Genomic DNA, 13033 nt, shown 5'->3' on the forward strand with positions numbered 1-13033 from the left:
AATTCTCTCTTTGTACGAGCCCGTTTTAATTTGATAGAAATAACTGTTTTTGAGAATTTTAGGGCTTTTATCTTTGTTATCTTCAACTTGAATTTATATGTTCTTGTCTTCATTATCTTTGGCTTCAACTTTAGACTCCACATTGGTTTTGGAATCTTCTTTATCGATTTTAGAATTCTCTATTTCAGCTTTGAAATTTTAGGTATCTTCCTCTTGAGTTTCCTCAACAACAACTCGAGGTTCATCTTCCATTTCCATTATGATCTTTCGCGTTATATAAAATTTTCTTTTTCTCTTCACTTTGATTCCCTTTACTTTCTTTCCTTCACTGCTTTCTTTTTCCCTAGAATCCTTCTTACTTTCCTCCTCTGCAATTTCCTCATTTTTGTCTTTTTTATCACTATCTTTGACTTTCACAATATGTTCTTCCATTCTTGATTCTTTCGTTTCATTTTCCTGTTTTTTTGCTTCATGGGTTTTCGTGATTTTATGTTCTTCCTCAATTGTTTTTACACATTTAGTATTAACATGTTAAAAAGTATTGCAAAAAGCATACATGTTTGACCTCCATTCATATGAGATTTTCATTATTGTGGACTTTCTCTTTCTATCAACAATTATCATGTTCTTTGGCAGTGTATTTTGAGAATGTAGAAAATCATTTTAATAATAATAATAATAATAATAATAATAATAATAATAATAATAATAATAATAATAATAATAATAATAATAATAATAATAATAATAATAATAATAATAATAATATGAGACATCATTTTCTTTTCTTATTTTCTCTCTCAAATTTCTTCATAATTTTATCATTTACTTTAAATCCACTCAAAATTTATTTACAAATTATTTCAATTCTAATTACTCAAGTCAGGATGATTTGTTATCTAATGTAAAATATTTTGTGTAATTTGTACCTTTGTAGTGATTTCTGCAAAATGATTATTATAATAAGTAATATGTCATGCTTAAATTTCAACTAGATCCGGTGGTTAGGATTTGATTAAGCATATGCGGAAATTGGAAAGAGAGAGATTAATTAAGAGCAAGCTTCATGCCTTCCTTTTTTTTAATTGATTAATCCTCTTTGGCTGCTGCTTGCAAATTTGCATTGGTAATTCAACTTTGATTTCTTTCATGTCACAACCCACAATATATAAATATATATATATATATATATATATATATATTTATTAATGTCACACCCTTGGGGCTTGTTTGATGTGGGACTACTTTCAAATAAATAACTTTGGAATTGCATTGTTCTAATTAAGATTATTTAAATAATTCATTCTTTATATGAATGGAAGTTATGAAAAGTTTAATTATTTAGTAAAAAGCTTAAATGTATTAATATATAATAATAATAAAAAAGGAATTAATTGATGATGAAATAATTAAAATGATGAGAATTACAAGCGAAATAAAATATTTATTTAATATTATAAAAATACAATAAATTCACAATCTCATTACAAACAACAATTTTCAACTATTGAATGTTCTATTAACAACATATTTAGCTTAAGAAGTGAATGTTGGAAATTAGTTGAGTAACCATTACAACTAGAAATGAACTTTTTTTTGTTGGCATGATCCATAGTTAAAAAAATAATCTTTAATATACACTAGTGTATAGAAACATTTCCTAATGTATTTAAAAACTAATATGTATTTTGATTTGTTGAATAAGTTTCAAAAGACTAGGTTGAACTAGTTGTTTTTATTGGTGTTTTTAGAGTCGATAACTCGTATCTAGGTATGATAATGAAGTGGATCAGGACGTAAAATGCGTTTATTATTCTCATCTCATTCTAATTTAAGAATTTTTTTTTACTACAATCCCCACCCCGTTCGATTTCAGAGAATCCCCGCGGGACAACTTTATATCATATTCTTAAAAAAATAAAAATAAAATATTTAATAAAATTATATAGACGGATTTTTTAATATTATATATATTAAATATTTATATTATTATAAAGAAATGCAATTAAATATATTATAAAATAGGAAGAATAAATAAATATATTTGTAATGTTATATATTTAATTGTGTTTATAGTGTTCGGGACAAAATCGAGATAAAGTTGGGGTAGGGTACACAAATACCCTCATGTCTCATCCCGGTCAATTACTGGTTAAACCGGAGAAAAACCGATTTTAACGGTACAATTCAGATCAAAATTCACTTAGCGATTTATAATTATCATCCCTACTCCCTACTCCCTACTCCCTACTCCCTACTCCCTACTCCCTACTCCCTACTCCCTACTCCCTACTCCCTACTCCCTACTTGTTTTTGTACTTCTTTTATTATTATGTTTTGTTCTGGTTTATAATCTCTTACTAAAAGAAACTTGAAATACATTATTCAACAATAATAAAGTCTTTCAAAAGAAAATTAGGATAATGAAAGTGGATAATATAGAGTAAATGCAGAAGGAAATCGATTAAATCCAAAACCAACCAAATGAAATGAATTGTGATTTTGGTTCAGATATGCTAAAACCGGTATACTTACCAAATGAAATGAATGCATTGAATCTAAAAATTAAAAAGGAAATGTAATCCATTCCTATTTCCTACCTATGGATGATGTGGTTTTTTAAATTTATCTTATCCTCAACTATTTATTTGATCATATTATTATAATTGTTTTAATTAAAATACCAAAATATAATAAATATTATTACCAAAATGGTTTTAATTTCAACTAATATGTTACACTTTATGAACAACCCAAATACTTTTTTTTTGGAAATTTTTTTTTTTTTTTAAATCTCCAAAGATCATCATAGTAATTATTTTATTTTTATTTTTAGGGCCTTGTTCTTGTTAGATTTTTATTTTAATCTTTACCAAAACACTTTTCAAATCAATCACTTCTTATCTATCTTATCATTAAAAATAATTTCTAAAAGACTAAAATACCCTTTTAATTTTAATAAATAAAAAAGAAAAACTGTATAATTAATAAATGTGAGGAGTATGTGAAAGAAAGAGATAGGGTAATATTGAAAAAAACAGAATTTGTTATTTTAATATTAAATTAGTACCGAACCTGTTTGTAATAATTATTTTAGGTTATTTTAAAACCTGAATCCGAACTACACCTAAGAAAACCAAATATTATCATAATATTTTGATTTTATTAATAAAATAGTGTAGTGATTAATATGTTAATATTATACATCATAGGTTAATAGTTCAATCCTAAACAATTTTATTTTTTTCACGGAAAATAATAAATATTAAAATTGTGACCTAAAAATAGACTTTACAGAAACTTGACAAATTGTGCTGAAGCATTTATAATTCATGGAAACATCAACTTTTTAACTGTTTTTTTTTTTTTTTTTTTTTAAAAAAAAGTAATTATTGTTGATTTGAATATATATTTTGATTAATTTATAACGAATATTGTTATAATATATTTAATATTAGTTTATTTTTCTCAAAAGTGCAATATTTATTATAATATTTGTTATTATATAGAATAATATATTTATAAAATATTTATAAAATATTATAATATTATAATATTATTATTATATTAATTTTCTTATAACTTTAAAATATTATTTATATTATATATATATAATTAATTTAGTCTATTCCAACAATATTGTTGAATAAAAATAACTATATAAATATATTAATTTAAAAATAATTAATTATTATTTTGGAGTTTAAACTTAAGAGATATGTTATTTGACAAAAAAAGAAATTAAAATAAATCACAACAAAAAGTATTTGGCAAAACATCTTGATCTAATATTTTTTTAATAATCTCATCTATTTGTCAAAATATTCTCTAAGTCTAATAATAGAAAAACAAATTGATGGTAAGTCCAAAATACCATCACTTACAACCAAACTCTACCATTCAAGTCTAAATAATCTGATAATTTATATAATAAATATATATAAAAATAATTTTTTTTTTTTTTTATCTTTTAAACATGTATATGATATAAAATTTGAACTTGTGTGAGATATAAATTATAAGGAAATATATAATATATTTGTTTGGTTTAAATTTAACATTTGTTATATGGTATAGAATTTAGTATATTAAATGATTTTCTTTTATCATTTTGTAAGAACAATATTAACTTAGATTATAAACAATGAGATTTTAATCAATATATAGAAAGTAATCTAATATATTTTATTGTGAATTTATTTTATTTAGATATTATTGATTGATTATATATATATATATATATTAATATATATATAATATAGAATACATAATTTTATTATTATTCAATTAAATATTATAAAATAAGATAATAATTATTATTAATTAAAAGATATATAATTTTTATAATGAAATTTTAATTTTAAATGTATTTAGATTATTTATAATATAATAATATTAATATATATTTAAAATATATACATATAGAAATGAGAAAAAAAGAGATTTTATTGTTTTTATTTTTTCAGCCAATTGCATCATCACCACCCAGTTGATTCCCTTCCCAAATTTTCTAGACTTATCCTTTCTCTTAAACTATATATAATAATATTACTATATTCTATAATAAATACCTTATATATATTTTAAACCAAACATATTCTAATAATAATTATAAAATCACCGACAATAACAAATTAATAAAGATAATTAATGCCATTAGAATAAAATAAAATAAAAAAAATAAAATAAAATAAAATTGATTAAAAAGATATAAATATTTTTATACTTTTATTTATAATAAAGAAAAATTTGGACTTTAATAAATAAATAAAAAGGTCTAAATATAAGGCCTTAGCCCAAGCCAACCTAATGTGACTAAGATATTATTTGAAACAAGATGAATAATATATTTATTAAAATTGTAAATCAAACAAGCCTTACGTTATTGCTGGAGAATCTTGTTTTCCCACCGCAAAATCTTTCAATCTCGCCTTTTTCCGCGGCTTCGTAATCCTTTCGTGTTTGGTTGGAAGGAAGAGAAACCCTTCTTTCTTATCTATCTCTCTATATATTTGCATCCCAATGAAGCCCTAATTCTTGCACTTTCAATTTCTCTCTCCTATTCTTTGCCTCCTTTGCTGCAACTAAAGCTTCCGGATTTTTTCTTTTTCATCATAACCCATCAAGATTTTACCCCCCATTCTCTTGATTGATTTCATTCAAGAAGAGGGTACAGTATCGATATGGCATTAGCTTACTCTCACTACATGACATCCGACAAGCCAATCGATGCTCTAATGGTTGTTTCTCCTCCATCCCCATCTTCAATTCTTGGGGTAATTCCTACCCAAGATGATCTCAAGAAAATCGCAGCCCATAAGGCGGTTGAGTTCGTCAAATCCGGCATGGTTTTGGGCTTAGGAACTGGATCGACGGCGAAACATGCTGTTAATCGAATCGGGGAGCTTCTTCGTCAAGGGAAGCTGCAGGATATAATCGGAATACCCACATCGAAGGTGACTCATGAACAGGCATTATCTCTAGGTATTCCTCTTTCAGATCTTGATTCTCATCCTACCATCGATCTGGCAATCGATGGTGCAGATGAGGTTGATCCCCATTTGAATTTGGTTAAAGGGCGAGGTGGGTCTTTGTTAAGAGAGAAAATGGTGGAAGGGGCTTGCAAGAAGTTTATAGTTATCGTTGATGAATCAAAGCTGGTGAAGCATTTAGGTGGAAGTGAACTTGCTCTCCCTGTTGAGATTGTTCCTTTTGCTTGGAAGTTTACAGCTGATAGGCTACAGGAGATGTTTAAGGAGGCGGGTTGTATTGCAAAGCTTAGAAGGTTTAGCGAAAATGGCGAACCTTTTGTAACTGATAACAATAATTTCATAGTTGATTTGTATCTGAAAGAAGACATAGGTGATTTGAAGGCTGCAAGTGATGCTATTTTAAGGCTTGCTGGAGTAGTTGAACATGGGATGTTTATCGATATGGCGACAACCGTTATCATAGCCGGTGAACGTGGTATTACTTTGAAGAACAAATCTGAATTGTGAGTTTAAGAAAACATAGGTCAGCTTAGCTAGCTAGGTCTTGCATTGTGATAGAGATAGCCTATGTATGATGATTTTGGGATATTGTTGTGTAAACCATGAATTTGGTTCAAACTAGTACACTAACCAATCTATTTGAAAACGACCACTATATTTCTTTGCTGCAGTTTTTTGATATCATCGTTTGCTATTACCCATATTCAAGATTGTGTTTGTGTTGTATTACAATCCAATCATCTTTCAGGGTTTTTCATTATCTTCCCTATAGCAGCTAGCTGCAATGGTTGGATGGATATACATGCATTCTTCTTATCTTTAAACCTTATCCAAATGTCTTCGTCTCTCTTTTGTCTTGACCGGCTATATCTCTTGAATTTGAGGTGACTTAATCAATTTGACATTTTTGATTAAAAATATCATTTCTTATTCCTTGTGTGATACAACTTGGGAATTCTACAGCTTGTGTCAAATGTTCAACTTGAGAAGACTAATGGCTGACTTTTTACATATTGTGTCTCTGTTCTTCTGCCATTAAGATTTCAGAGTCTTCTTTCATTCAAAGTTCTTTGGTTTGTCCAATATTCCTTCAGATTCACAAGATGTACTTGTTTCTGAAATTAGTTGCTGAAATTGATAATATTTGATAGTTGTATTGTTAGTGTTGATACTTGACAATTTGTATCAGTAGTTAGTAATTTACTATTGTTCTTACTTCATAATTTGCTCAAATATCAGAAACTAATATTAACAGTGTATGAATGAAGTTCTGAAGTTTGTTGAATTTTATAGTTGTTTTGAAGCAGATTTTCTTGACTACTTTTGTATCGAGCGGACTGGTTTTGGCTAACGAATAAATCGACAGTCATAACCTTTCTTCGTTCAGGGAGTTCTTAATCTAGTTGAGCTACATATAGTGTGTTCTTCATAGTTTTTAGTCATCATCAATGGTGAAATCAAACATTTTTTATACTAATCATACAAAGGAAAGTATAAAATATTTGTAAAAATGGTACAATGTAACAAATGTGAATGAAAAACGGAAGAAAGAAAGCAGACTTTTAAACCATAACTTTAAGTTTATAAAAATAAGTTTTCTACTACTAATTAGGATCCAACTTCAAATTTTAATTCAGTTTGACTAAGAAAATACAAAATTTCATAAAATTCAAATCTTGAAGACCTCTTGGAAATGAAGACATATCTTGACTTATCTCTGGGTAAGTTAAATTCAAAGCATAATATGAACCCTAAAAATTGTATTTTCAAATGAAGTCAATATGTGGACAATTCTGCCATGGAAAAGTTATCATATATGGACTTGTGCTTATTAAATTCTACCCCTAAAAATGGTGAAGAATTCTAAAAATCACAAAAATACTTGTAAATTTCTAATGTGTTGATGGGTCTTTGATTGTATTTTCAACCAGATTGGTATGGAGCTGTAATTTGAACCGTTGATTTGTAATTAGAATTTAAATTTTAATTCTATTTGAAATTTATAAATTTTATTCTTTTATTTTATTACATTTCTTTATTATTATTATACAAATCACAAAGTGAAAAGAAAAGGTTTTACCAGCCGTTACACCTCGTGGGACTGATATGGTAGCTCAACTTTTTTATTTTGAAAAAAAATCACAAATCTGAACTTATTTGGTAATTTTTTTATAGCAATGTCTACAAAATTATAAAAGTTATGTTTTTTATGTAATTTTTCTTTTTTAATTTAATTTTTTTATATTAAATCACAAACAAAATCATTTAGTTTTTACTTCCAAAATTTTAAAAAATATTATAATTATGACGAGAAAGAGAATGAATTATATTTGGGCTTGAGGGGATTAAACCTATTCCCCAAGTACATGAAAAAATAAAAAATAAAAAATATTTCTATTTTCACAATTTATTTTATTTTTTCAATTAATCACATAATATATATATATATATATATATATATATATATATATATATATATATATATATATATATATATATATATATATATATATTTGTCTATTTATCTGTGTTTTTTTTGTATGACCTTGGTTATTTCAATAATTCAAATAAAATTTGACTCTCCCTCTTATCTATTCTATAACTTAATTCATCAACCAAAATATCTTTATTTTAAATTATTAATTTTTATTTTATTATATATATTAATATCTTATAAGTTTTTTTTATCAAACAAATTATTAACTTTTTAAAATTATTCACATTATTAATTTTTGCTGACTCTTTCATTTTTTAAATAATTTGATATCGAATCGAAAGAGCCTATGTTCAAATAATATTTTATAATAAATAACTATTTTCTTATCTAACCAGTGTTAGTGTGATAATGTTTTAAATCACTTTTTTATTCTATTCTTTTTAATTATATTTTTTATCAAACTCATCCCATTTTTTTTATATTTTATAAACACAACTTAACTATAATTTTTAAAACTGTCTTTGATTATGACTATAATTTTAATAAAATATTAGTTTTAAAACAAGTTTATCTTTGAATCAAACTTTAAAACTACCTATTTATAAATAAAATTATTAGTAATTATTTTAAGTTAATTTGAATTTGAATTAAAATTAGAATTAGAATTGAAATTGAAAATGAAATTTAAAATATTAGAATTTGAATTGAATTTGAATTTCGGTTTTTTTAGTTTAAACTTAAAATAAACAAAATTGGAAATGTACTCCCAAATTCATTTTAGGGCAAGAGGCCATGAAACATTTCTTCGTGAATGGGTCTTTGAGAATAGTTGGGATAAGCTCTGTATTTAAATTGGTTTTATAATCTCATCAAATAATTATATTATTATAATTAGTTTTATTTAATTTACATGGTCATGTTTAGTTTTATAGTGATGATAAACCTCTTAATTAACATCTTATACTAATTATCATTTTCATATAAAATAATCTCTAATTATTTATTAAAATCCACAATTGATGGAGAAGACTCAAGCTCATATATAAATTGACTTATTTTAGAGCAACCACATTATTATAAATACTTGGTAAAAATCAGCCTTTTTTCCTAGCAACTTTCAAAAAAAATGAATGAGAAAACAATTGAAATATTTTGACATTTTTCTAGAAACACTCCTGGCCCGCCCGTGAAAGTTGAGAGCCGGATATATTTATTAATTTTTCCAATAAAATAAAGACAAAATTTTGGCTTTATTGTTTAGACTTATCAATAAATTAATTAAACATATTCATATCTTTTATTTATTTATATGGTTTGGCATTGATTCACTTGTATCCTGTTGTTGTGATGAATGAATATATTATAGGCCAATTGCTATTTCATATGAAATAATTTGAGTGCTCGAACTCGCAAAAGTTTCATACGAAACTTAAACTATTAAAAAATTTAGTCATTTGAGGCTTTCAAAACGAATGAAACTGTATTCTTAATTAAATATAATATTTTCTTTTTTTGAATTAATTATCATTTGTAAAATTAAAATAATAATTCTATTTTTTCGATTTTATTCGATTTTTTCAATTATTTTCATATATTACATATTTTATAACATTCTATTCGGCAGTTTTGAACGAGTATATCTTAAATAAATATTTAATTTAAAATACAAATACGTCTGAATTGATAAACCTACACAAATTATGTCGTTATAAAGTTTTTTGAAAAAGAAATAAAAATATATAATTCTTCAATTTTTTTCCTTTTTAATCACTAAAATCAACTTTGACTAATTAGAATGTCTAAATTCCAAAAATAATACTCAATTCTTAAAAAATATCGTAAAATACGTCTCTAAATATTATTTTATTTTAAAATGTAACAAATTACTTTAAAAAAATAAAAAATAATATGATAACGTTTTGTCCATTTAAAAAAAATCTCAAAATTTTGTTGATTCGAACTTCGTATATAGAACAATTCATAGTTAGTCCAATTTGATATTAAATCTGAACTATCTAGCCAAATAACCATTGAAATATATATATAAATTCATGTCTCATACAAGTTTGATTACTATTTTGTTTTCAATTAGATTATATTATAATGTTTTGCTTGTATAATGAATGACAATTTGTGATTATACCTTTGTAAAACTGAAATTGTTGATCTTCTATATATTACATATATTTATAATTGAATAATACACACAAGCATTTTTATTTAAAAAACTTGTCACCCATTTTTTCACAAATAAACAAAAATGTAGGTCCAAATTCATATAACCATAGAATACCCTTCAATTAACAACTATATATATATATATGTGTGTGACATTGAATTTGTCTTCTTAAAATTGAATGAAAACAAACAAAAATTAAAAACCATAACTTAGAATTCTATATTTTTTTCCCTCTTTTACCCTTACATCTAAACAAACATCACCTAGATCGGATGGGTTCTTCGGTAATTGTATCCAACATAGGTTTTCTTGATCTACACATGGCCAATTTATACTTTAACTCCGGCATCGGAAACCCCTCACATCCATCCAAGCTCAGCCGTGGCTGACTAACTTCCTCCTCCTTCTCCGGCGCCGCCACCACCTCCGTCTCCGGCGACACTTTTCCCAATATCCTCTTCGCCGGTGCATTTCCGGCCATGAAAAACACGGCCATATCAGCTGCCATAACCATCGAATGTGCCCTTCTCATGGGAAACATTGTATAGATATTACCAAACTGTAAATCGTCATCCGCCGCCAGCGGCTGAAATCTCCGGCCAATAGTCAACGACCTAGAGTTGACCAAGAAGAAACTTGGAAATTCAACCATCATCTCCGCCGCCTTCATGACCTGCCGGAACTGCCTGATTTCGCCGCCGGGAAGAATCACGCGGATTGCTTTTGGTATCCTCATTTTTGGAGAGATGTAAGTGCATGACAAATAGTTACCCATTTCTTGTTTTTTTTAGAGAGAGAAAGAAAGATTGGTTTTTTATTTCAATTGAAAGAAAGATCGGTTTTTTTCTAAGTTATATAGAGAGAGAATGGTGGAGGAAAAAGAGAAGAAATTGAGCTTGGGTAGATGACAATGAAAATTCTATCCCAAAAATTAATTCTAAAAAAAAAAAGAATAAAAAAGGAAAAAGATGAAAAACCCACATGTCTTATGTTTTAGGTAGACGCGGTTACAGGCTGAAACGGGTCATATTATGCCTACCATAAATATATATATGTCCATAAAATTTAATAATAAATAAATAAATCAATATAGACTAGTCATATTATATTATGAATAATATATATTTAAATAAGTAGACTAGTCATACTATGAAGGCCATGAGTATTACTATTTATTTAGAGATGCATTGTAAATATTTATTGGGTTTATCTTTAATTGTGACTGATATATACTCTTGAAATTGTCATTAAAGATTATTATATTTAAATCAACTTAAAACTAACATTTTAAAACAAAATTTAAAAACTCATAAATTTTAATAATCATAAACTACTTTTCCTGACATTTTTAGAATTTGAAATTTGTACTCAGTGTTTGATAAAATTAAAATATTTAATTTTAAGTATGGAATGACTTCATATAAATAAAAAAAATTGAATTAACGAAATAAATATATTTAAATTTTAAGTACTTAATATTTAAGTTGATTGGATAATATTAAGGGATAAATAAATCGATCAAACCGAACCAGCCAAACCCAAATTCATTACAGTTTTCTTTTTATTGTACTGATTCCAACGGTTTGGTTTGTCGATTCCATGCCATTAAGACGGTTTAAACCGATCAAATATTTGAAAAGTAATATTAAATAAGACAATAAAAAAGTCGAATTTTAAACCGATAATGATGAATAATATAATATAACTATTATGTTATAAAATATATTTAAACAAAATAATTAATTAGATAATATAATGAACTTAAAGACTTGCTACTGCACTATTAAAAATATTAACTATTATGAGTGGTAGACAAATTTAATTGTAAAATTGTTGACTCATTTTTAATGTGATGGTTAGTAAAAAAAAAAAACTAGGTATACTAGATTTGTGTTTTTGAAAATTATGCTAGTGATTAATGAATTATGTTACCGGATCTTATTCATAATATTTGTATTTATTCATATAACATATTTTCATTACATGAACAAATACAAATATTATGAATAAAATACGGTAACATAATTCATTAATTACTAGCATAATTTTCAAATATATATATATATATATATATATATATATATATATATATATAATTAAACAAATCTGTTAATAGATTAAATCGATTAAATCGACAAAACCAGCGAAATTTTGTAAACCGACGTCAATAATTTGGATGTTCATTTCGATCAATAAATCGATCAAACCAAACCGTTTACCCCTTAAATAAAAATAAATTAATATCAGAAAAATGCATAAACTTGTTTGGCAGTAGTTATGGGGATGTTGATATTTTTGGTATAAAATTTTAAAGAGTTAATATATAATAATAAATATAAAAAAAATTAGAAAATCTTTTTAGTTAATAAATTGAGTAAAGATATAAATAAAAATGTGAATGAAGTGATTAAATATTTTTTTATAAAAATTATGTCAAAGAGTTATTATACTAATGGATGAATTCATAAATTAAATATATGGTTGACTTGATAATTATATATTTTTTTGAGTAGACTTATAACAATAAAAATATTGAAGGAATATGTATCTAAATAAATCGAACTAAGAATGTGATTTAAAAACATTAACCCACTAAGCACCTAATATAATTATTATTAATTTTAAAAAATTAAATGTGTAAGTCAAACATATCTTGATGTTAATTATTTAAAAAATATTGTTTAAATATAAAGAAAATAAATATAATTTGCTGATAAAATAATAATACCCATGAATTATATAAAATAAAAAGTCAAATAACCTTATCAAACAAAAGAGTGTGGTTATATCTCACAGGTCTCTCTATAATCTGCAATTATACCAGCAATTACCTTAAAGTGCCCAAAACCTAACATATATATATATATATTGCAATTATACCAGCAATTCATTTCATTTTTATTTTTAATATAGTGTATTAAGTCA

At 25.3% G+C, this 13033-nt stretch overlaps 2 protein-coding genes across 2 annotated transcripts; one reads left to right on the forward strand and one right to left on the reverse strand.

Annotated features, from left to right (window-relative positions):
• Positions 1 to 5023: 5023 nt before the first annotated feature.
• On the forward strand, positions 5024 to 6162 carry LOC124945791 (probable ribose-5-phosphate isomerase 2). Its single transcript, XM_047486287.1, has one exon. The coding sequence runs from the start codon at positions 5184 to 5186 to the stop codon at positions 5997 to 5999; it is 816 nt and encodes a 271-aa protein (XP_047342243.1). The 5' UTR covers positions 5024 to 5183; the 3' UTR covers positions 6000 to 6162.
• Positions 6163 to 10207: 4045 nt separating this feature from the next.
• On the reverse strand, positions 10208 to 10944 carry LOC124945999. Its single transcript, XM_047486547.1, has one exon. The coding sequence runs from the start codon at positions 10881 to 10883 to the stop codon at positions 10368 to 10370; it is 516 nt and encodes a 171-aa protein (XP_047342503.1). The 5' UTR covers positions 10884 to 10944; the 3' UTR covers positions 10208 to 10367.
• Between the last annotated feature and the right edge of the window lie 2089 nt (positions 10945 to 13033).

The sequence above is a fragment of the Impatiens glandulifera genome, chromosome 7, assembly GCF_907164915.1.
Source record: "Impatiens glandulifera chromosome 7, dImpGla2.1, whole genome shotgun sequence".
NCBI classification, from domain to species: domain Eukaryota; kingdom Viridiplantae; phylum Streptophyta; class Magnoliopsida; order Ericales; family Balsaminaceae; genus Impatiens; species Impatiens glandulifera.